Source organism: Lissotriton helveticus, chromosome 9, assembly GCF_964261635.1.
Source record: "Lissotriton helveticus chromosome 9, aLisHel1.1, whole genome shotgun sequence".
NCBI lineage: Eukaryota > Metazoa > Chordata > Amphibia > Caudata > Salamandridae > Lissotriton > Lissotriton helveticus.
This window is the reverse complement of record NC_136070.1, coordinates 1,168,542,295-1,168,568,124: the sequence shown is the minus strand read 5'-3', so window position 1 is coordinate 1,168,568,124 and position 25,830 is coordinate 1,168,542,295. Positions and strand designations below refer to the sequence as shown.

General features: G+C 44.6%; 1 protein-coding gene across 3 annotated transcripts in view; it reads right to left on the bottom strand.

The window, feature by feature from the left end:
• Positions 1–25,830, bottom strand: part of PFKFB4 (6-phosphofructo-2-kinase/fructose-2,6-biphosphatase 4) — a 305,232-nt gene that overhangs the window by 34,494 nt on the left and 244,908 nt on the right. For all 3 annotated transcript variants that reach the window (XM_078661631.1, XM_078661629.1, XM_078661630.1), the window contains exons 9-11: positions 12,794–12,940; positions 5,730–5,834; positions 2,823–2,952 (exon numbers count right to left, since the gene is read on the bottom strand). In XM_078661631.1, the coding sequence (XP_078517757.1) occupies positions 2,823–2,952; positions 5,730–5,834; positions 12,794–12,940 (382 nt within the window). The remainder of the gene's footprint in view (positions 1–2,822; positions 2,953–5,729; positions 5,835–12,793; positions 12,941–25,830) is intronic.

Sequence of the window (25,830 nt, the reverse complement as noted above, 5' to 3'; positions counted from 1 at the left end):
TATTAAATCCAAAGGCACTTGAGCAACAGGGGTACTCACAGGCATCGATACCTCAACAGGAGAGTGAGAATCATCATCTTCTTCATCTTGAAGTTTAATATGTAACTCCGATGGACTAGTGGCTTGCCCAAAAGTATTCTGGACCATCTCATTGTCACTGTCAGAATCCAGAAGTTGGTCTGGCACTTCAGAGGACACCTTATGAGGTGAAATACGAAGGGGTGAAAGCCTCATTGCAGTGTTGCGCAGTTGTTCTGCTGCTTGCCGTGGTGTTAAAAACACCGTCGACGGAGACCACACTTGTAGTGCCGTGCATGATGACAACTGCGGCGTCGTCGGAGGGTTAACTCCCGATGGTTTTGTCGTCGACGGATCACCTCTCGTCGACGGGACACTTTTCGCCAACGGAATACTCGTCGTCGACGGGACACCTTTCGTCGACGGAACACTCGTCGTCGACGGGACACTCGTCGTCGACGGGACACTCGTCGTCGACGGGACACTCTTCGTCGACGGGACACTCTTCGTCGACGGGACACTCTTCGTCGACGGGACACTCTTCGTCGACGGGACACTCTTCGTCGACGGGACACCCTTCGTCGACGGGACACCCTTCGTCGACGGGACACCCTTCGTCGACGGGACACCCTTCGTCGACGGGACACCCTTCGTCGACGGGACACCCTTCGTCGACGGGACACCCTTCGTCGACGGGTCACTTTTCGTCGACGGTGTTATTTTCGTCGACGGCGTAGAGCCTGACGACGAGCTCGTCGACGGAGCCTTTTTCGTCGGCGGTAAAGCCTTTAGAGGTGTCGACGACGAGGCGTCCACGACGGACGTCGACGAAACAGGCCTCACAGAAACAAAAACCATCGTTGGAGACGCCGTAGACGATGACATAACCATACCAGGTTTAGGAGATGAAAATGTTACCGTAGATGTCACTGAAGTCGTCGTTCTCGTCGACGAGGAAGCTGAAGAGGACATCACAGGAGGCGGAGATGAAGTCTGTGGTAAAATCCTCTCAGAAGATAGAGGAAACTTGAGGTTTTTCCCCTTTTTGGCAGCAGAAGCACCTTCCATGCCCTTGGATGTGGGGACAGCCTGAGAAGTAGAAGGCTGGTCCAGTCCTTTAGCAGGTGGTTGTTTTTTAGGCAGTTTAGCCTTGGGAGATGACATTCCCTCAGGCGCAGGCCTCTTCCTGGAGGCTGAAGTAGAACCAGAGGTGACACTTCCTACCTCAGAAACAGGATTAGAAGAATCCTTTAGCCTCTTCAACCAAAGAAGTAACCGACCCTCTCTATCCCTGAGAGTCTTTTGAGGCATGGTTCTGCAGATCTTACAGTCAGAGGCCTGGTGATCTGGGTAGAGACAATAGATACACTTTTTATGTGGATCCTTTTCAAAAAGCCGAAGCTTACCACAGCAGTCACAGGCTCTAAAGAGAGATTTCTTTGAAGACATCCTGAAGTGAAGACACAAATGAAGTTAGAAGTAAGAAACTGAGCAGAGCTCAGGGAGACTCCCTTCACACGACGTGCGGTAGAAAATCTGAGAGCCTGAGCCTCTGGGGAGAACATTCTGGTGGGTGCTGGCGCCTGATTGGCTGTAGTTTGGACTATACATAATGACTATGAGAGTCATAGATGTGGAAGTTTTTTGCCTACTGTACCATTGGCTGTTTTACTTCCTGGTTCATTTCTATTGGTATTACTACATATTTATGGCATTTTATTGCTTTTTTATGTACCGTGGGACTCCCACTCCGACGACGGGGAATGATTCAGGCATGTGAATCTATGAAAGACACCCCTAATACTGGAGAATGATGGTTTCTGCTTCTTTTAATTATTGAGCAAGTGGAACAAGAATAAAAAACATAGCCTAGAATCATAACAGGGGGTGTAGGAGCGAAGACTAGAGATCAGAGCACGACTTATTTCATCAAAATACTGCACCAATGACCATGACAAATCTAGTGGCATTGAGTGGATCACCGGGCTAGGATGGCCAGAGAGAGGAGAATTGGGAATCCATCTCCTACACCCAGGCCTGGGAGAGGAAATGACATTTAAAACATACTCACACCGATATCCTATTCTGAGGCCCAGGAATCCTTACTTATCTAAACCCTCCAGGAAATAAAGGAGAGGACAGTAAGGTCACAAACTTGAGTCCAAAAACATGGGACCTGCACCAGAGTATCCACCCACATGGACTGAGGGTAGATGCCTTAAGAGGTAGACTTGATAGGTACCGATGCCCAGGTGCATTTCTTCTAATGTCTCATACAACACGAGAACTGTGGATTGGTCCTTCTGACCAGGAAACTACCTCCTAGAATGTTTTCACTACAGGCCCCAAGTAAATAACTTTCTTTTTTTGGAGTTTTATATGGTGCAAACTCGACCAGAAGGTATCAGAGCATGTTTGCGACTGGAAAAACACAGGGTATCGGTATGTACAAATGCTATTTTGCGAGTCACTGACTCGCAAAATAGCATTTAGGACTCCCGGGGAAGGGGTGTCCCTTCCTAACAGCGAGTCACCGTGCAATGTACAATTGTTTTGCGATCGCATTTGCGGCTGCAAAACACTCAGTTTACCACCTACTCCAGCAAGCCACCCTCCCATGGAGTGAGAGCCATTCCAAATGGGGTTGCAAATTGCGCCTTTACTAATTAATATTCAAGAGGCATACAACTTGCGACCCCATTAGGAATCGCAAACAGTGTCTGAGACACTTATTTATACATCCCAATTTACGAGTCGCACATGAGGACAGCAGACATTACCCCCTGAAACATTCAGGTACTTACCCGCCGGCTTGTCCAGAAAGTAGGCGAGCAGACATCGCATTACAGCCTGGTGGCAAATAACCAGCACGTTCTCCTGGCGCTCCAGCTCCATGATCACTGGCTCCAATCTCTGCACAAGATCTTCGTAGGACTGAAAGCAAGAACAAGGAGGAGTCAGAAGGCAACGAAAAGGCAGCAAATCCCTTTCTGGTTGGTCATTCAGTGTACAGTGAACAAGTACTTTTTCATGCTGCACAATCATGAATACGGACACTGAGCTTGTCAAAGTGTTTGAGTACAATTTTATGGTTCATTTTACTTGTGAAAGCATCACAACAGCTGTTCAGGTGATTTAAGCGAACAACTTCTACATGAGTCAGTTTAATGACTGTATACATAGGATGGTTATCAAAAAATTATTGCTGAACGTCTACACAGCTGTAGACATTTTCCAAAGGTCACCTGCTCATCCTAGCAACAGGAACACAACAAGATGACCGAGGCCAGTATCGACCCTTTCTTAGGCTTCTACCCGCTAGAGGAGGCTGGTGTCAAATGGCGTTTGCACAGAACCACACTACAAATGTGGGCAGACACCCCGAGATCACCCCCGAGACACCCCGAGATCAAGAGCTGCTTAGCACCCCCATATGAATATTGTTAGAAGCTGTGAGGACACAAATGCAGACTAGGGTTTTAAAAGAGTCGGTACACCAAGCGCTATGACAACAAGGAAGGAACAGACACTCAGGCCTTCAGCTTTTTCAGTGCACTATACTCCCGCGTCCCAAAAGCCAGTCAGCCAATGGAGGAAGATCCTGTGCTCACACACCCATGTGGGACAGATGGTGTGAGACATTCATCACAGGAAATCACGGTGCGTGTGGAGCATCAGGGTGACTGCCGAAGTCCCTTGGCTATCAGCCCCACCATATAATTAGTTTGGGGAAGGAGAGACTTCAAAGTGAGTGGTGAAACCGGAGTGCAATGGCAACAGACTTGAATACGGGATATGTGAGAATTGGAGAACAGCATTAAATGAAAAAACACGAGTGTATGCTTGGTGGAAGTTGGAGGCCATCTCAAATGGAAACCACAGCATCTGATGGCCCTCGGTGCACAGAATACTAATTTCTAGTATGCTTATGCCCATCCTAGGCACAATGGAAGATGACTTTGATATGTTGTGGAAGATTCCATGTAAGAGTTACTGAGTGTCTACATTCACCAGTGACTGAATAGGCACTTTCACTTATAAGCCAGATCTATGGGTATTGCCAGTGCTTCTTACAAGTGGTCAAAACCCCAGATCTTACAAAGACAGGTAATCACAGGGCGCATACGGTTGAGTGATAAAGCTACTCCGAAGGAAATATCATCAAAGCAATATTCCTTTAAACAATAGAAAGAGCCCTGGTAATAAATATTAAACCCATATAACTAGATTATTTTCATATGTGCAAAACTCTCATGATCCTGCACCTATCGCAGGTAATGTTACTCCACATGAAACCATTAAGGCTATCGCACGCTCAGTTATAGTGGTAAGAAAGGTAAGGAGAGAATCGGTTATCAGAAGGAGACCTTGAGATGGTCGGATAGCCAACTAGCAATAAATACTTACACAGAAAAGTAGCATGAGGACGGACTATGGAGGCGACAATAGGAAGAAAAGGCACCACTGGAATCGCTAGGGGGTGGTCATGGAACCCACCTGGGAAATTAGCACTTAAAGTTCTGAGGCCGGTGTGGGAGGCTACTGCATTGACTTGCCTGGTAGGGGCTTATTGCATTTGACAGCTGCTTTTGGAAAAGTTTGAGTAAGACAAAACATTATAAATATGTTCTAGATTACGGATTGAAACATGAAGCGGGCTGCTGGCCCTAGAAAGGTGGGGAGTTTGGACATCTAGTGATAGCTAGTGGTATGGGAGAGGGGATGACAGCTATCCTTCTGGTGAAAGATGTTATGAGTTGTATTTAACATACAGATAAATGATAGAAAGAGGCCCAGAAGGCTCGGGAGTGGAGGGAACCACTTGTGTTGACAACTGCTTGGTGAAATAGTAAATAAAAGGCTAAACCGGATTTCCAGCTTCCGCAACTGGGGTGGAGCATGGTGAATGGGAAGCAACGTAAAGGTACATTATAATGTAATTTATGCTTGGCCTCAAATCCAAATATTCCCAGAACTCAAGGGATGCACAATGTGTTACATCGACAGAAAGGTTATGTAGATGTATACAATTAAAAATAAATCCTTTAAGGGAAGGGGACTCTATTACCCAAAAAATATACGGATGAACTAATAAATGAAGAGGCTGAGGGAAAAATTGCTATTATAGGAGACATGCTTATTAAAAACAAACCAGCCCACATTATATCCCAAACGTCACTTTTCTTGTACTCCAACAGAGGCGCAGGTGACGAATATTAGACATAAAACCACCCCCTTCACGATTAAAGGCAAGATATCATATGAAGAGAAGGTACAACTGCTGAGATGCAGTCTGATTTTGCCCATCTAGATGAATCTAAGGTCATGTGCAGATTTCAGATGCTACTCGTGATTTTCAGTGCAGGCACATCGGATGTCTCTTATTAGAATGAACACCAGGACTGACGTAGATGAAGTCTTTTAAATAAAGCCATGTTCTACCCTTCTGACTATTAGGACTAACTAATCCAGTTATGGCAGATACATTGAGGTGTTTCCCCTCAATCAATGTAAAGCTCCTTAAGACCCCTCAATGGCATTTGGTGCTAGGCTTTTAAATGAACACAATATTGGCAATGAACTGCAAAGAATATTATTATATAAAAGATCTCTTGCTGCCTCCTGAAAGAACATAATAGTTGCATGCAATGAAGGCAACATTTTGACACAGAATGAAAAAATATCAAAGGTACACTGATTAAAACACTAACCTCTCCTTTTGGATACCGGTATCTGTATTTGTCTTGATCTCTCAATGCAAATTCCAGTGGAAAGTTTTCCTGAATCTCTTCATATCGCATTTCCTCACATACACCCTAAGGGGAGAAAAACATTCCAAAAATAGTATTTATCAACTGCAGTGCATTCCCAGGTTTCATCCCAGGAATTCCTCATTCTAAATTCGGTGCAAACCTCAGGAAATCATTTGAAAAATGAAGCACTTCATTTTTTATTCACAATAATTTTACAAAGTAAGAATAACAAATCCTATACTTATTCTAGAGCGGTCATATAATTAAAGATCTGAATGGTAAACTAATCGAAATATGAAACAGATGAGCGAGGCTTAGACTGCAATGCTAGGCCTTGTCAGGAAACTAGATGGTCACTTTTTCTAAATGACTATTAGCTGCTTTCAAACAATCACCAAATCAACATACTATTGCAAATACAATAACTAATTTCCTGCCAGTCAATATAAACACATTCTGGTTCAGGCAACACTTTCAGCTAAAGAGTCACTATATATTGCAGTGTCAGTCACTGGCAGGGGATCCCCCTACAATTAGCAGAATTAAGAAAAAGATACAAGAGATTTACTGAATGCAGATTTTGTGGATTACAATGATCTAACTTAAGGCTACGGCCTGCAGACATTGCCCATTACCTTTATTCCCACTGACTTCTGAGAGCATCATAATAAATGTGAACAAGCCATTTTCAAGAACAAACTAGCAAAGCTACCGTAACAATCCTTCAGAATACCTCCCTCATGCACCCTCGCAGTACCACAACCACCTGAATGACTCCCTCTCAAAGTATTCAAAAAAGGCACTTATGAACCCCTTCCTCAAGAAAACCACTACTCCTCTATGGCGTTATTGAGAAGCTGGCCAATCACAAACCTAGTACCTCAAAGCGACTAGACTAGTTCGGAGGCTCATGAACACCATATCTAGCCAACAGTTGATCATTAGGCTTCAAAATGATGAAAGCGCAGAAGCAGCTTCTTCTGTCATCAGGAACATCCTCATCACTTTAGAACATGGCTATTGGGCATCAAGAGTCCTTGGCTCACTGGAGCCTACAACACTGAAGACTATGACAAATCAATACAATTAAAAAACAGGGTGAGTAAGCACCTTGGGCTTCTGACATTTTGCAGATGTCGACAATAATTATCTGATTCTTCAGTGATACTACGATGGTACCATGTTTAAGAATCAATTTAGGAGACATATGCGTTTGGTTCCGGCTGGATGTGTGCAAATTCTTCATGACTCAATTTGTTTGAGATAGAAATATTTACCTTTGAAAAATCTTCTTGCAGCTTATTGGTGGGGACGTAAGCCGGGTAATCTTTCACTACTCACACACAACAGTTATTTGAGTAACCATTTTGACTGCCCGAATCATTCACATTACATACCATTAGGCTGCAACTCGTTTTTTTATGCTCAATGTTGTGAGAAAAACCATCCATTTGTTACAGTGTCATCAACGGAAAACAGTTGTCCAGTGATGACTGGACTACTGAAATTCCTTGTTCTTGGAATTTCCTCTTACTACAGTTCCAACACAATCTGAATTTACAACTTGCCTAGCTTTAGGACATAGCTACTACGGGGGGGGGGGGGGGCACATAGATACAGAGAGACACACACCACCCCACCCCAAAAGATCTGAATGCAGAACGTGTGACCAAAATAGCACAAGAAATATCTAACGTTATATGAAATTTTAAAAGCATGAACACATACATTTGTTCATGAGGCTTCTTCTTTCTAGTCATTCGAAAAATAAAGAAAAAAACAATTTGAAAGAGAAAAAAGCCAGGAAAATGGTGTTAATCAATCAAATAACAACGTAGGCAAGCGTGATGACTAACATGAAAAGAGCCCATATGGCGAAGCTGGAAAAATGCCCTGTGGCGTGGAAGGGCGATTAAAGGTTGCACAAACAGCAATGGGCTTTGCAATCCTTTCACTTTGTGTGCTTTTCTGGGGTGAATCTAGAGGCGCGTGGGCACAGGTCAAGCAATGAAATAAAACTGCATAAACAGACCGCGGTTTTCAACACATCCAATATTGCTGAAGTCCAGCAAGCAGTATTGAGAGCCAAAAATGTCTGGCATTGATAGGCAACGGACATCTTTACGGTTCCCTTTCTTCAGTTCATGCTGAAAACAGGCAGACATCATAGGGGTGTCCTGATAGGGCATGCAGCTACTCAAGGGTATAAAAGCCCCCAGTAACACTGGAGTTCAAGAAAGAACACTAAAGAAGGAGCCATACGCTCAACGCAAGGGGCATGCGTTTCATCATGCGGTTCAAGCTGTATCCATATTACACAGTATTTAGAAACAAGACTGATGATGAAGAAACATCTTGCCTAACATTCTAGGACACGAACAAAGAGGAAGACATTGCTCAAGAGTGGAGCTCAAGCATGGGGCGTCTGTGTGCTAGCAGTATTACAGGCCTGCCCAGCAGTGCACACTAGAGGGAGCAGGAAAATGTCAAAAGAATAAAACTAGGTCAGGGGCGAGCCTGGCTGGAGCTCAGCAGCAGTCTCTGCTTCCTGCTGCACCAGCTTTGCAGCTCTTAAAGGCGCAGTAGACAATACAAATAACAAGCATTGGCATAGCCAATAGGTCTCACCATTGGGTCCTTAGAAGTGTTTAGCCATACAGCACATTACATTGGGTGCTGTGCCGCCAGGGATTGAAGGGCTATATAATTACTACACACTGGGACATGAAGTGCGATTTAATAATACATTCTTGCCTCCGGAAACATTTATGGACAGATTTCAAGGCTTTTTACAGCACAGACAGATTGACAAGTGCCTCAATACAAGTCAACAGCACTATAACATTATTTTCAACTGCGGCACTACAGTACTGAACAGCCTATGAAAAAAAGCAGTTATGTACTTTCCAATGGTGGAGAAGTCACACCCCTCCTCCCCCTGGCCTCTATTCACCAGACACCCTTGAAAACACTGCTCGCATCATCCATTTACCAGCAAGCTCCCGGCCCGCCCTCTGTTCCAGCCCCCTAGGTATAGGAGCACTGAACACAGCAACAACAACAACAAAACGCTCCCATTTGTCAGGCTGAGGGGAAAAAATGTATGAACTGGGATGGCGTCGGCATCACTTAAATCTCCGCGCACCTAAAAGCAAAAAACTAACCTCACCTTGTGCAATGTAACTGGCGGTTTTGTAAAGCGCTTCAATACCTTTAGGTCAGTCGAGTTTGTGCTCTATAAAAATGCCCCCCAAAAATGTATCTGACATTGTGTAATGTAACTTGCGCTCCTTTAAAGCGCTCGAACACCTTGGGGTTAATCGAGTTCACAGAGAAAATGCAACCGAAGTTGCCCAAACCTTGTCCTAAACTGTGCTGCAAGTTTGGGCTGCTGAACGTCTGCTGACCGAGACTCGTTAAAGCAACTAGCAGTGAAGCTGGATGGGTTTGGGGGAAAATACTCACACCAGAGAAAATTAAAGAGGCAATTTTGAAAACAGCATATACCATAAAAGGGATGGGGAAATTAAGTGATAGACGCCGAAGCAGAACCACCAAGGACGGGCAAACAGTTATACGAGCAGGAATTCTGCCGGTTATCAATGTAGAACCCGAGGTATTTATAACAGGTTACTTTCTCCAGGGGTTTCCAGTCTACCCAGATGTCCAACTTGGGGCTCGGGCGATTACTAATGGTCATGGTTTTGGTTTTAGATGCGTTACATTCTAATTTGTTAACAAATATAAATTCCAACATTCCTGCAGGTGGCCTTCGGAGGCCTACCTTCGATTAACTTATTAGAACCACATCATCTGCGTAAGAAAAATGCAATAGTGGTAGCTCCCCCAGCTTTGGTGGTTGTGAAATGATCTCGTTAAGCCTTTCGGACAAGTCAGACAAAGAAAATTGATAGGATGCAGGGCCAGAACGCATCCTTGTTTCAGGCCCTTATTAGTGTTAACTTTTCTCAAGATTTTGAAACAGTCGCCTAGTTTCACTCTTAGCCAAGTTTCAGAGTAAACAGCATTATGCCTCCTGATATTCTTTCAGGTATATTCCACAGTCTGAGTTTGTTACACAAAATCTGCCGATCCACGCTGTCGAAGGCAGCTTTCAAATCTATGAAACAAAGATGGGGTTTTTGTTTTTTTGCTTATATTTGTATTTGGCTGATAAGCCCATAATTAGGGCAAAACCGGTCCTGGGTTGCTTGTGTTCTGTTTCAGGGTGGACCTTGCTTGGCAGTTCGGGCTGGACTGTTCCCAAGAGGAACAGGGTCAAGACTGATTTCCATAAGGCTGGGTCCAAACTGAGGTAACATGTTGAGCAAAAGAACCATGGGCTGGAGTGCTTCCCCGAGCTATAGGCAGTTGTTAGACTTAATGCAAGTAGTCTCCCATAACCTTTTGGGTGTTTCATGTGATGTACAGGAACCATACAGTGCAGCATGGCGATACATCTATGTATAGATTTCCGTTAACATAACATAGCTATTAAAGAATCAGGATCTACATGTTATCTAATGCTGTTGTGAAATATGGGTCCGTAGGTGATTTGATATACGACCGATCCTTAGTTTCACAGCTCTTGCATTAGCAGGATTTAAAAACATCCCCTAACTGTACTGCAATACTTTTGTAACATTTGTAACAACCAACTTCTCTTCTGCACAGGACATCAAGTTTGAATGAGGAAACACAGTCTTCCTGTTCTTCTTCAAACTGCAGACCATAAACTACAGCTCCTTTCATGATCAGAATTATAAACTGCACTATCATCTAATGGTGACTGGTATACCTGTATTGCTATATTGTGTCTTCTTCTTGAATATCCTGCTGTGTTCATTATGATGCAGAATGAAAATTTACATTTGTATCATTTTGTTCTCGAGGTGTTTTATAATGCAGTCCTACCTTTATTTTTTGTCTTAAGGACTGTGTATTCTCCCTTGGACATTTAATAGCCTCTGAATGTGGCAGTTTATAGGGTACCAAACCTTCCTCAAAGGAGTGCTACTTTTTCATTAAATTAGCACCTTAATTTTCTTCTCTGTCTCAACAGCAAGCAATGACTTCTCAGGCTGAATGGGTTTCTATGGTTTGTCTTTCAATTTTGATAACGATTGCACCCTTTTCAACCTTGATTATTTCTTAGATTATTTAGGTTTTCGAAGTCAGTCTTTTTGATTGACTTGGATGCGTTTGTCCTATGGGCGGACAGTCTTCCTTTTTACTTGTTTTTTTCTGCATTAACAAAAGTTCAATATTACAAGACTATGACTTCTCTAACACCGAATCACCATGTTATTCTCCCTAACCAATTCATTATCTTCCGAAAAATCCATTTAGATAATGGATGGGTATTTATTTACATTTATGAAGTCTTCTTTACCCTCCAGTTTCCATCTTGGCACAACATGCCCGAAAGATATTTTCTCAATGTTTCAAAGGCAAATTTCTGTTGGCAATCTGATCAAAATTTAAAGACCATGCTCACTATTACAAAATAGAGTTCAAGAGACCCCCTGCAAACTACCGCCCAGCAAACTTCAACGTGGCAGAGGCCCAATAAAAATCTGTTTTTCACAACGTTTTTTCGTCTTTCTTCTTGTAGCCTAATTTCTCCTGATTTCAATTGACATAAAGCGGTCTCCCATACTTTCTTCAACTTCTTCTGCAATGCACCAAAAACACTCCAAACCAACCAGCAGAAAAAAAAGTATCTAAAATGAAAGGCACATAATGTGGCATTGAGGGCCTTGCAGTTGATGCTAGTGTGAAATGGCCTTAATCAAGGTCTAAAGTCAAATCTTTAATTAGAGATACATTTTCGGGCACAACTACAAGATGGCAGTTTAATGCACCGGGTGTGAATGCAGAAAAGGTTAATGCTGGAAAATTCCAGAAACTTCCTTCGCCTCCCATGCCTAATCCTGAATGAACTATCTATGACAGATTTTCTGATCGAAACCCAGATTGAAAGGAGAAAGAGCTGCAACCTTCAAGATGAGATTTGGGCTGCCAACCATGCACCTTCTTATTACCATGCGTAGCATGTGAAGACCAGTAATGGGTTAAAGATGACAAAGATCCAAGGGTCAAGATTGGTTTTAAGAGGGGGCTTTCATTAAGATTAAATTATGCTGTCCCAATAACAAACCATAGGCAATGAAGCATGCATTGACCATATGAAGACACATTTCTTGGAGGAGAAAGGAACTAATGAAAATTGGCATATTGTGATGCTGTGCTTCACAGACGGTTGAAGCAAACAATGCAAACAGAGTTTTAGGGAGGCAACTTTAGAACAGATGAAGAAAAAAATAGTGCCACAAGCACAGAGGACATGAAAATACTAGAAACTAGACTTATATCTTCAGTTAGAAAACTGTTCATAAAAAGCAAATCAGTTTAAAGACACAAATGGAACATGCAATCAAATGGAGGTCGGGTCAATTTCTTAATGATAGATGGCAATTAAGGCTTTGTAGGGTTAACATAGGGCTCATGTTTAGGCAAATTGAAGTTTATGGTTGTCATTACTATTGTTGGCATAAATGTCGACCTTCAGATAAGAATACATTCTATCAACAAAGACTGTTCATATAGAGCACATCACAAACTGAATTTTTTGCTGAAGCTTTAATACCACATCCTATTATAACCAACCTGGTTCTAGTTAGTCTACTGAAGTCCAAGTCTGCCATAATATGAAATTGACCTTCACATTGCACACATTTCCAGTATGCTCTAATCTTAACATAAATTCTGTCTTACAACCATGTTATCAACAGATTGTAAGCACTTCCAGGTGTACACAGATATCTGTACAGCAACAGAGTATATATTAGGCTTTGAATAAAAGCAGTAGTTTTATTCCACTGACCTAAAAGTATGTTTACAAATACAACTCATGCGGTCACTAATCACATCCCAGAAAATACTGATCAATAGTACTTTTGTGCTTAAGATAGAAAGTTCATCTGATAATAATTCGGACATATCACATTGTATTGACATACCGCATCAATTTCATTTAAGACCTTCCACTGCTCATAAGGTACTCCCAATGCCTCTGCAGTCTGAATTGTCCTTTTCATCTGGCTGGTCCACACCTTCAGATCTTTGATGCTCTGCTCATTAATAAACTTGGCTAAACGTTTTCCAAACTACAAAAGAAAGAGGCTGAACATTAGGGTCACTCTCCTGTGATGAGGTACATATTAGTTTCCTCACACACTTTAAAGCTTGGTTAGCAATTTTCCGAAAGCCTTTCTGTAGAATAAAAGTAACATTCAGTACCAAGATTACGTTTTTTATTTTTTTAAACACTTCACTTTAAAAGCTTTTAAGCTTAATCAAATTATGTTCACACCATCAACACAGACACTGCTTGCTTTCATGATGTACAGTATTTTCTAACATCACATACACAAAAGCATTATTATGCTAAATGGAGGGCTGAATTGTCTGTATCAAGCAACAAGCATGTTAAAACTCAACATAAAAATATGCCAGCCTTTCGGGAAGGCTGGACTGCATCCTTGGAATATATTTCAAATACTAGCCCAATAATATGATAGACAAGGCTGTGCCTCCTCAAGGAGGATCAGGTTAGCAGTCAGAAGCAAGGGTGAATGATGGGGAGGGGTAAAAACAATGTTTTAATAAGAATACACACTCCAGGAGCACAAACTAAAAACTGCTCACAATTCTTACTAGAGGCCTTTACTTCTTGGTTACGGTAGTGGAAAAGCTTGCATTATGTATGGGTAATGTTTGGCCCTACTCTCCACTGTCACTGCTCAGATCAGATGAGAATCAGAAGTAGATGAGCCCACTAATGGAAAAATCACCTTCGCTGCTTCTTAATTCAAATCTAATACTATTTGTGAGACGGCACAACTAACCACTCAGTTTCAATCAGACATCTCTGTTTTATGTACCAAAGCCTTAACCAATAGGTCTAAGTCTTTAAAGACAGAAGAAATAGTGGGAAAAATCCTTAATGAAACGATGGAGATTAGGACTATTTTAATTAAGTTTACTGGTAAGTTATTTGAGTGTTATCACTTCATACCTCCTCCTTGTCAGTTGGGATTGTAGGCACATATGGACTTAGCCGGAGCCTTATAACATTATGAACATACTATTCTGAAAGCTGTGGGGCCTGAACGACTCTTAAACACAAAACCTGTAATTAAGAACAAAATAATGTAAAAAATGTGCAGGCCAGTGTCCTGAGCTTTTTCTACCTGGCAGCCCCATGCATCAGTTGCAATTGGCACTAAAAAGAGCACATTGGCTGATGTAGGCTCTCTTGCAAAGGTTTGAAAGGAAGAGACTATAAAGGTCCAAAAATCAAAAGGTCCCATGACCTGACAGAGGGCGATAGAAGATCAATGCTTCCCATGAGACATGTGAAAAGGAGTGTAATGCCCCATAGCCACCCACATACACCCCTAGATGTCCAGGTAGCCACCAGCTGATGTTTTTACATAGATACTGCCAGTCCAAAGAAAAATCATGTCTCAAGAAGTTCAAAGAGATCACTGATTTAGGACATCAAATCTTATAAAAATATGAAGGATCATTATTATATCCATGGCCTTTAATTATATTTCAACTTTGGAATTCTTTAAAGCAACCTAACTTCAGACTATAGAAACATAGGTAGAAGAGGACTTCTTACAGCTAAAGTGATTCTAAACTGAACTTTTGAGAAGGTTACCAAATTAAGGTTTTTCCCGGATATCTTGCCAAGGAAAACACAAAATCGGATATAGGGGTCAATAAAAATGTCACTTTAGGAACAAAATATACCCATTTGAAGACAGTCAGAAAATGTCTTGCCTGCATCAGAGGAAATATCAGTAGAAAACCCTGAAAGGGTGCCCTGAGAACTACTGCAAACTTCTCAACTTTGACGTTCTCAAAAATAAAAAGCTTGATTTTAAAGATAGCAAAACTCTGAATTGCTTCTTGTGGTCACAATGAAACAGGGGAAAGAGTTCACTACAAGCTACACATGCTCCAACTGCCCATCGGCACAGGCCCAGATGTATGCAACAGTAAAACCTCTGCCCCCAACTCCAAAGAAACAGACTTAAGATTAACAGGGTGCATTTTTTACACTATTAATGTCCAGTGACGTTTCTGATTTCTGTCCTTGATTTACTTTTACTTGTGTGCCTAACTTTATAACTATGCTGAATTTCTCTCAGCAAAATTTCTTTGCTGAGATTCTCTATGCACAATGGAACTGAGCAAGCATTTATAATAAGCAGAACCATTTTATTGACTATAAATAGGTTTATCAACATATTCTGGAAAACCTATTGATTTTTATTTACGTGGCAAAATGAAACTTCAAGCTGTGTTGCAAATCGTTACACAAAACCTTTGCATAATTAGCTAAAAAAAAAAATCAAAAAAAAAATAATCAAAAAAACGTCGTAAAATCACATTGTGGCTTGCCGGTCTCCAGAAAGTGAATATTTTTTAACATTCCACCAACAATTTTCATTGCCATAAATCACACTTTGGAATGCTGTACTATTTCAACTTAAGTATTACTTTAACCATCTAAAACTTAAAGAAATGTAGCAGTGCTGATAAATTCACTTATAAAACATTACAGGGACGTTACCTAAGATATAAACATTTAAAAATAATATAACTAATATTTTGAGTTCTAAAAATATGGCTGCAATTTAGTAAATACAAATATAAAAGTAATGTATATATTCTGCTCAATTCGAAAAGTTATGTACCACAAGGGACTAGCGTCCAACTAGGTTTGGTGGAAGAGTGTAAATAGCTTTGTTAAACTAGAAGAAACATCTGCTGCTTGAAGCAGATAACGTGGGGAGCACGGCATTGAGTGGCGCTTAATGCGTCCGCTACTTATTCATATTCGTCTTATCAGTTAAAAGCTACTGTGACAACTTTGACGGGTTCATGAAACTAAATAAAGTGGCCCATGTGTTGCCCTACAAGGGTCACTTTAGATGTACCTGCTTTTAACTATTTACCTCAAATCACCTAGCGTTACCAATACCTCATTAATGTGAAAAACCAAAAGAGAGAACACTAGCTTGACGACCCACAACTGGTGAATCGTGAACTTCCACAAAAATATGAAAACATTTATAGAGAAAAAAAGCACAGATCAGATATCGAATCCCAGGACCATAGTACAAAATGTAAAATCAAAAATTCTTACAATTCCCTAGTTTGTATGAATAGTAAGAACACATTTATTTGACGAGAAAAACATGAGAAAGGAATGAACTATAAAATACATCAAGTGGCAGTGTGTTTTGCCTACTGTGACCCAGTCAAAGAAGAGTTGTAGCAGACAGGACACAAAAAGATCACAAAAGAAAGTAAACAAGGCCAAGTCCAGAAGTGAAGCGTAAAAAGAGATGCAGAGGGGCAAGGGTTTATGAAAAAAAGAGAAAGGATGAGGGGTGAGCCACAACTCTAGGAGCTGTAGTGATAGGAGCTACAGAAAGAAAGAAGCACTAAAAATGCTGGTGAGTGGGCAGAGCATGAAAGGTGAAGTCAAAAACGGTAGGAGAGGTGAACAGAAACAAAGGGGTGGGGAGGCGGGGGAGTGGGAAGAACAAAAACGTGTGGCCATGTAGCTTTGACCAGGAAGGGCTTTCATCAGGTAGGGGTTGTCAGCCCGGAGAACCAAATTCAAAGGCGAATATTATGAGGAAACTGCTTACATGGAAAGGAGTTGTCAGAACCAGTTTCCTCAGATGTATTTCCTGAAATTCACATAGAACCATGCTAACACCTCTAGGTTAGATATTCCCCTTTAAGAGATCAAGAAATTGATGTAATCTAAGAAGATTGCACTTAATGAAGATATCCCTTTTCAAAGTGATGGACCAAATCTTGAGATGACTTAACTTTTCTATTAGATGACAACCCTGGTTCTGGATTTCATAATTATTTCTGTTCTTGCTTGAGGACAGAAGAGAGTACACCAAGGAAATACTTGGGAAACATCAAATAAAGTTAAATATCAGTAGAGGCTGAACACAAGTATGTAAATCTATTATTTGTTTAATTTCAAAATGCACCCAGGTTGCATGAATGTACTAATGTGCAACATAAACAGTCGCCCAATTTGTCTTAGCACCCGTCTGGAAGAGGAACTAAATAAAACACTGTGCACAGATTTTTGAGCTTTCCTTTTCAGTTCAACAAGACCGTTGAACAAAGAGTCATGAGTGTTTTAATAAACAAATGAAAGTGCAATTATCACACGGCTGGTGTTTAGGGAACATATTGTGACATTTCCACAGAAAAGCTTGCATTCATTATACAAGTCATAATGAATATGCTACTTACCAGTATGCATCTGTTCTTGGCATGTAGGGCTGCTAACATTCATATCTTAGCATTAGATCGCCGCCTAGTGTTGGGCTCGGATGATTGCACATTGTTGTCCTGGAAGAGTCTTCGAAGTATCCTGAGATAGGTGGCTCCTCCCCTGGACTACAGTGCGCATGGGCATCGGCTCCATCCCCAGATTGTTTTTCGCCATTGTGGCAGGAGATGGAGTGAAAGTGTAAAGGATGTCCATGCTAATGAATAAATACAATAGTATATCTGCAGCTGCGACAGGCACCGGGGAGGAGGGCGGGCGATATGAATGTTAGCAGCCCTACATGCCAAGAACAGATGCATACTGGTAAGTAGCATATTCAGTTCGAGGCATGTGGGCTGCTAAATTCATATCTTAGCATAGAATACATAGCAGTCCCTCCATCAGCGGCGGTTGCCCGTGCCAGCTGCAGAAACCTGAAAAAGTGTCTTGAGAACAGCCTGTCCTACAGCTGCTTGCTGCTTGGAATGCACATCAACACAGTAGTGTTTTGTGAAGGTATGTGGTGTGACCCACGTGGCTGCTCTGCAAATATCCTCTAAAGGAATGTTCCCTAGGAAAGCCATGGATGCCCCCAGTTTGCGTGTGGAGTGCGCTCTGGGGGGTATTGTTAAAGTGCGCTTGGCTTTCTGATAACATATCTGGATGCACTTAACAATCCACCTGGCTATCCCTGCTTTAGAAATTGGGTTGCCTTTGTGTTGTGGTGCGAAGGCAACAAAGAGTTGTTTTGTCTTTCTAAAGGGTTGTGTTCTGTCTATGTAGTACATCAACGCCCTCCGTACATCTAAGGTATGGAGCATTCTTTCCGCCACCGTTTGCGGGTTTTGAAAAAATGCTGGCAAGTCAATAGTTTGATTAAGATGAAACTGTGACACCACCTTAGGAAGGAATTTAGGGTTAGTGCGTAGCACCACCCTATTTGGGTGAATTTGAATGAACGGCTCTTGTATGGTGAGCGCTTGCAGCTCACTGACACGCCTCAGAGACGTAATAGCTATCAGAAAGGCCACTTTCCACGTAAGGAATTGGAGCTCACACGAGTGCAGTGGCTCAAATGGTGGCCCCATCAGTCTGGTGAGAACGACGTTGAGGTTCCACACCGGAGCTGGTGGAGTTCTTGGGGGAATGACTCTCTTCAGACCTTCAAGGAAGGCTTTAATGGCGGGCACCCTGAAGACAGAGAGGTGCTGCCTGTTCTGAAGATAAGCCGCTATGGCTGAGAGATGTATCCTAATGGAAGTGTACGCCAGATTGCACTTGTAGAGATGTAACAGATAACAGATGATGTTGGGAATAGATGCATCTAGCGGGTTGATGTCATTGGACGTACAGTAGATGACAAAACGCTTCCACTTAGCAGCATAGCATGCTCTAGTAGTAGGTTTCCTCGCCTCCTTGATGATACTCATGCATTCTGGAGGTAGGTTAAGGTATCCAAACTCTAGGACTTCAGGAGCCAGATCGCCAGGTTGAGCTGTCGTGGATCTGGATGCTGAATGTCTCCATGGTTCTGCGTCAAAAGACTGGGTGTGAGGCGCAGTCTTTGATGCGGCACCACCGAGAGTTCGAGGAACGTGGTGTACCAAGCTTGGCGCGCCCACGTTGGAGCAACCAGGACGAGAGTCATGGAGTGCTGCCTTAGCTTTCTTGCGACCAGCGGTATTAGAGGGGCTGGCGGAAAAGCGTATGCAAATTTGCCTGACCAGTTCATCCATATCGCATTCCCCTGCGACTGTGGGTGAGGGAACCTGGCGGCAAAGAGTCGGCATTTTGCGTTCTCCTTTGTTGCGAACAGGTCTATCTCCGGATGACCCCACTTTTGGAAGAACGGGTGGAGAACAGAAGGGTGTATCTCCCACTCGTGCATCTGATGGCTGTATCTGCTGAGCAGATCCGCCATCTGATTGTCCTTGCCCGGGAGGTGTTCTGCCATGAGGAAGATGTTCCTCTGAATGGCCCACTTCCACATGCTCTGAGCCAGATGAGACAGCTGTGGCGAGTGGGTGCCTCCCTGCTTTTGAATGTAGTACATCGCGGTCATGTTGTCCGTCCGGACTAGCACGACCTTGTTGCTCAGATGTACAATGAAGGACTTGAGCGCCATGAAGATTGCCATCAGTTCCAGATAGTTGATGTGCATCTTCTGTTGCTGCGTCGTCCATAGTCCCTGCACTGTGTAAGTGAGCACATGAGCTCCCCATCCCTGGAGAGATGCGTCCGTTGTCAGGATAATCTGCGGCACAGGCTCTTGGAACAGTCGGCCCTTGCAAAGGTTGTGTGGAGTCCACCAATGCAGAGAGTCGTATGCCCGACTGGTAACCAACACTAGGTCTGTCAATTGCCCACGAGCCTGTGTCCACTGATTCGCTAAGCACTCCTGGAGCGGGCGCATATGCAGCCGTGCGTGAGGGACTATGAAGATGCAGGAGGCCATCATGCCTATCAACTGCATGAACACTCTCGCTGGCAGGGAGTGTTGCGGTCTGAATCGTTGGATCAGCGACTGAATGCTGTCGATTCTGACTTGGTTTGGCTGAGCCATGGCTGTCAGGGTGTTGATCGTAGCACCCAGGAACTGCCGGACATGTGCCGGCTGGAGATGCGATTTTGGGTAGTTCAGGGAGAAACCCAGATCGTGAAGCAGGCGAATTGTAGTCGACATGTCTGCGGCGCACTGTTGCTCCGACTTGGCTTGTACGAGCCAGTCGTCTAGGTAGGGGTAGACATGGATATTCTGCCTCCTGAGGTGCGCCGCCACTGTCGCTAGACACTTGGTGAACACCCTCGGGGCTGTCGTGACTCCGAAGGGTAGGACTTTGAACTGGTAGTGCCTGCCTTGAATAGTGAACCTGAGATATTTCCTGTGTGACGGGTGTAGTGGAATATGGAAATAAGCATCCTTGAGATCTAAGGTTGCTAAGAAGTCTCCCTGGTTTAGCAAGGGAAGAATCTGCTGCAGTGTAAGCATGTGGAAATGTTCCGATAGTATGTACAGGTTGAGGGGACGTAGATCGAGAATGGGCCTGAGAGAACCGTCCTTCTTTGGAATAAGGAAGTACAGGGAATATACCCCTGTGCCTTCCTCCCCCACCGGCACGAGCTCGATTGCGCCTTTTTGCAGCATCGCCACTACTTCCTGCTGCAATAAGTGCAAGTGCTCTGCGGACATAGGCCTTTGCCTTGGTGGGATGTTGGGTGGAGTGGACTTCAACTCTAGGCAATAACCATACTGAACTAATTGTAGCACCCACCTGTCCGTGGTGATGTTTCTCCAGACGGGCAGGAACTGCTGCAGTCTCCCCCCGACAGGTGTTAGGTGGTCGGGGGGCAGTGACAGAGAGTCACTGTTTGCTTGGAGTAGAGGTGCGGGAGCTGTTGTTTCCTCTGCCGCGACCTCTGTTGCTGTTGTTCCTATAACCTCCCTTGGTCTGCTTAGTGAACGAGGCTTGCGCCCCACCTTTGGAGAACTGGGATTGTTGACCCATCTGTCCTCTGGTGACACCACGTGCACCTGAGCGACGAAAATTGCCGCCACGAAACTGTTGGGACTGCAGAGCCCCCATAGATTTAGCAGTTTCCGTGTCCTTCTTTATCTTTTCTAAGGTGGTGTCAACATCCGGACCAAACAGACTATCAGGATTGACCGGCTGATTCAGAATTGTCGTCTGAATATCCTGCTTGAACCCTGAGATGCGGAGCCAGGCTTGTCTTCTCAGCATAACGCTAGTGTTGATAGCCCTAGCAGCTGTGTCCGCAGCGTCAAGTGCACACTTGATGGCTGCGTTTGATATTAGCTTCCCTTCCTCAATAAGCATCTTGGTGCCTTCTTGGAACTGTGGGGGCAGGTGTTGTATAATTTGTTCTAGGGTGTCGTAGTGCGCCCTATCATAACGCGCCAGGAGCGCCTGTGTATTTGCGATGCGCCAAAAGTTTGCCGCCTGTGCAGCCACTCTTTTGCCTCCTGCCTCAAGCACTTTGGACTCCTTGTCCGGGGGAGGAGCTTCACCCGTTGTCTGGGAGTTGGCACGTTTCCTGGCATTGGCAACCACAAGAGAGTCCAGTGGCAACTGTCCCCGGATGTAGACGGGGTCCGCAGGAGCAGGCCTGTACTTCTTTTCAATGCGAGGGTTGACCACTCTAGCCCTCGTAGGCTCCTTAAAAATGTCTCCAGCATGTTTGAGAACACCTTTCAGCATAGGAAGTGTTTTTACTGTCCTCTCAGATATGGCAAAGGTGTCAAAAAGGAAGTCTTCCTCAACCGGGTCGGCATGCATGTCCACATCATGATTGGCCGCCGCCCGTTCAATTAGTGCATGAAATCCTGCTGAGTCCTCAGTCGGGGATGCACGTGCATTAAAGGTCTGCGGGTCTTGGCCCGCCCCCTGGGTGTTTTGGTCACCAGAGTCGTCGTATGAATCTGGTAGTACATCAGGGTCATCGATGGGGAAATTGTACTGTTCATCCTCATCATCTTCCCCACCCACAGAGTGCTCTGGGGAGGGAGTAGGGCTCCGTCTTGGAGGAGGCTGAATCGGCTCCGTGAGGCCTACGGCGTCAAGGGGCACCCTCTTCTTCTTCAACGGGATGACGTAGGGGTCCACCGGCTCCGAAGTGATCTTCCTTTTATAGAGGGTCAGCTTGCCGGTGACAGCATCGATGAAATGCTCTGAATCGTCCACCGATTCGAGTACACGACGTGGAAGAGGGTCTGGCAGTGAGGAAACCTGCTTCGGAGCCGATTTCGTCGAAAACGCTTTCGGCGCCTCCTTAGGTGGCAAGAGAAAAAGGAGTTTCCCCGAAGGCTTAGCCGGAGCGTCCTTTTGCGGCTGCGGTGATGGCATCGGAGCCGATGGAGCAAGGGCCTTCTCCCTGATTCTCTGCAGTGACTCCGCAATAGGGGACGGTACACTGCCAGTTGGTTTTGTCGCCGACAAGGATGCTTTGAGCGGTCCCTCGGATCCGACGCCCTCGCGGGCCTTGTGCGGTTTGGGCGCGGAAACCTTCTTCGGGTCCTCCGAATCTTGAGGCCGGTGCGCCGACTTCTTGGGCGTAGCCTCTTTGGAGCCGACCTTGGCGGGCTTGGACGGCGCTGGAGCAGTTGATCCGAGCCGACTATCTTTCTTGGGGGCCCCTTCATCGGGCGTCGGCTTCGATTTCGGAGCGTCGGAATCGACCGACTTCCTCGGCTTCTGCGGACCGGAGGTCGACGGAGCCGACGGGGTGACGGGCACCGACTTCTTCACAGGCACGGCAGCCATCTTAGGAACACTCGAGTCCTTTGGTTTCAGTTTCGATTTCGGGTCGGCCATTTTAGGTGTTGACGACCCCGACGGTTTCAGTTTCGGTTTCGAAACATCGTGCCCAGCAAGTGAGTCCGAAGCCGGGCCTGAAGGCGGGGCTGTGGCTTGCGGCAACGGGTCCAGGGTAAGGCCGACAGGCGATCCCGTGTCCCGGTCGTCTACGAAACTTTCGGGGCAGAGCTCGTCCGCAGAGCTGTCCGCCGCGGCCCCATAAATTTCATCGTCGTCTCCTACCTCTTCGACGTACTCGAGGACCGGACCCGCGACTCCGTCGTCGTCACCCGGATCCGCCTCGACCTCCGACTGTGAGGGGGAGATTTGTAGAAGGTGACCCTGGACCTCTTCTTCCGGGTCGCCGAAGATGTTCTCCGGATCCGGGGCCGCTTGCCTAGCTTCCAAGCGCACCGCGCGCCGAAGCTTGAGAGTTTTCTTGGAGCGGAACTGTGCACAGGCCTTGCACTTGCCGTCGTCGTGGTCCGGTGAAAGGCACTTGTTACACACAGGGTGTAGATCGATGTGTGGGTACTTAGACCCACAGAGCGGGCAGTACTTGAACGGGCTCCGCTCCATGTCCGTAAAGGCTTGCAGTCGTGTCGCGATGAGAAGGCCTCAAAGTTTAGAAAGCGAAGAAAACTCCGCTTATTCCGGCTTCAAGAGACGGAAGACTCGAGACCGAGCGCAGACAATACCGACGCAAGAAAATCGAGGCCTTTTGGCCGGTAAAAGATAGTTTTACTTGGTTCCGACAGTAAGACGTCGAAACCACATCCGAACCCAATGGCGGAAAAAAACAATCTGGGGATGGAGCCGATGCCCATGCGCACTGTAGTCCAGGGGAGGAGCCACCTATCTCAGGATACTTCGAAGACTCTTCCAGGACAACAATGTGCAATCATCCGAGCCCAACACTAGGCGGCGATCTAATGCTAAGATATGAATTTAGCAGCCCACATGCCTCGAACTTGGAGAATCTGTCCTCTGGTGCAATGGCATACTCCACAATAGCTGTTGACGGTCATGTTAGCCTTTCATTTCGAAACAAAACCAAAACATAGAATAGTTAGATGCATTTTATTTCTCTGTAGTGGGGTCTACATGCAATAACTATCAGAATTGGCACTGCATGTAACCCAAGTTGAATAAATTAAACCCACTCTTTTACCCCTACCTGTGAGGAAACCCAGTTAGGCAGCAAGCCAACATCATTCTTGTCTGAACACACACAACTTTATTCATTCAATACGTAAGCTATCGAGTGCAAAGGGCAAGTGAAACACCTGACACTTGTTACAACTTAGGTTTCAAATGATCCCTCTGATGAGAAATTTACGACTGGCAAGCTGCAGGATTGCACGCTTCCTTATCTAAATGACTTAATGATGAGATAAGCAGCGTTCACAGCAGAGCTGAGCAGCCATTTCAAGCCTAATCATGTGACTTGCCTTTCAAGGTGCATCAAGAATTTGGAGACTCCTGGACTCATTGGTTTTCCAAAAGAAGGTTAGGTCCTGGCCACTCACAGACTTCCTACTGGTACAGTATAACAAAATGGTGGGCATGCCCGCTTATTTTTATTTAAATATCTTAATTTTAGGTGATTTCCGAAGTTACTTCCATTATTTTAAATGTATACTTCGGTTTCTTGATACCTACTTGTTGGCTGGCAAATATCAGTAAAGGGTGTTTCTTTTTCAGTGAAGTAAGAAAAGTATGTCAGCCTCTAAAAAAGGCAATTTCTGCTTCAGGAGATTGGTCTACTAATTACTGACATTGAAGGCATCAAGGGACCCAGATCTGGGCATATCCGTCTCACTTAGGGTCACACACTAAAGTAAATGAAATAGTGATGTATGGAATTCTTGAATTAATCTCAGCCACCTGTAAATACTCAAGAAAGTGGGAACAGTGCACAATGTGCCACTGAAACCAAGCTGTACCAGGCTGCTGAGCCTTAATCGGAGCGAAACCAGTCCTGTGTTGCTTTTGTTCAAGTTTGGGATTGACCTAGCCCGGCATTTCGGGCTGAACTGTTCCCACAAACTCCAGAAGAAACTGCAGACAGTACAGAACGCCTCCACCAGACTCATCCTGAACATCCCATGCCACAACCACATCACGGCCACCTGAGAGACCTTCACTGGCTACCTGTCAACAAGAGAAACCCCTTCAAGCTTCTCACGCACACATACAAAGTCCTCTACAATGCCGGACCTTCATACCGCAACCACCGTCTCTACTTCTACACCCCCACCAGACATCTCTACTCCGCCCAACTGGTCCTGGCCCACTGTATCACCAAGACCATGGCTGGAGGAAGATTCTTCTCCTACCTCTCTGCGAAGACCTGGAACTCCCTGCCTCAGCACCTCAGACAATCACCACTGCTGTCACAATTCAGGAAGGACCTCAAGACCAGGCTCTTTTACTGAACTGCAGACCCAGTCCCCCCTCCCCCCCCCACTTTGAGACCATCAAAGGTGAGTAGTCACGCTTTAGGAGTTCTTGATTGATTGAGGGTTGATACTGATATGGATATGGCTGGGTCCAGACTGCGGTGGCCTGGTTTGCTAAATAATAATGGATTTGCATATGCCACTGAGTGATAACAAGTGGCTTACATGAACTCAAGCATTTTGTCAATCAATTGTTTGTATACTACAGTAGGTCACCCTAAGTGAGTCAGCTATACTCAGATGTGGGCCCTGGGCATACAATGCCACTGGATCCAAGCTATATGTTGCTGCTGAGCCCTAATCAGTGCAAAACCGGTCGTGGGTTGCTTGTGTTCTGGTTCGGCTAGGACCTGGCCTGGCAGTCTTGGAAGGACTGCTTCTACTGGAGGAGGGCCACAACTGATTTGAATATGGCCGGTTCCAAACTCAGGTGGAAAGGTTGTACTAAACAAATGATGACTTGGATGCAGCCCAAGTGATGAGCAGTGGCTGAGATTAATTCAAGCATTTCATCCATAAACTTTTTTTGTATACTACAGTGTTTTTTGCAACACTAGCTATTTAACTATCTGTAAACCCATTCTATCATCCATTTGAAAATGGTTAGGGTTAAATCATTTCAAGCTATATACACAGACGAGCTAAATAATCTTATTGTGTGACCTCCTAGCATCACACAGGTTCCTTAAACACTCCTGCTTCACCACACCATGAGAGGAAAGGAAAAAACAGGGTGAAAAATACCCCAGACACTATAGCCTTCCTTGACTAACTTCCGCATTGCTTAAGCAGAACTGAAGGCACATTGTTCTGGTATTTTAAAAGCCTGTGTTGTTAATATAAATGCACAGTTTTTAATTAGCTACCTGTCCATACCTAATATCCTGCTTGTATCGTGC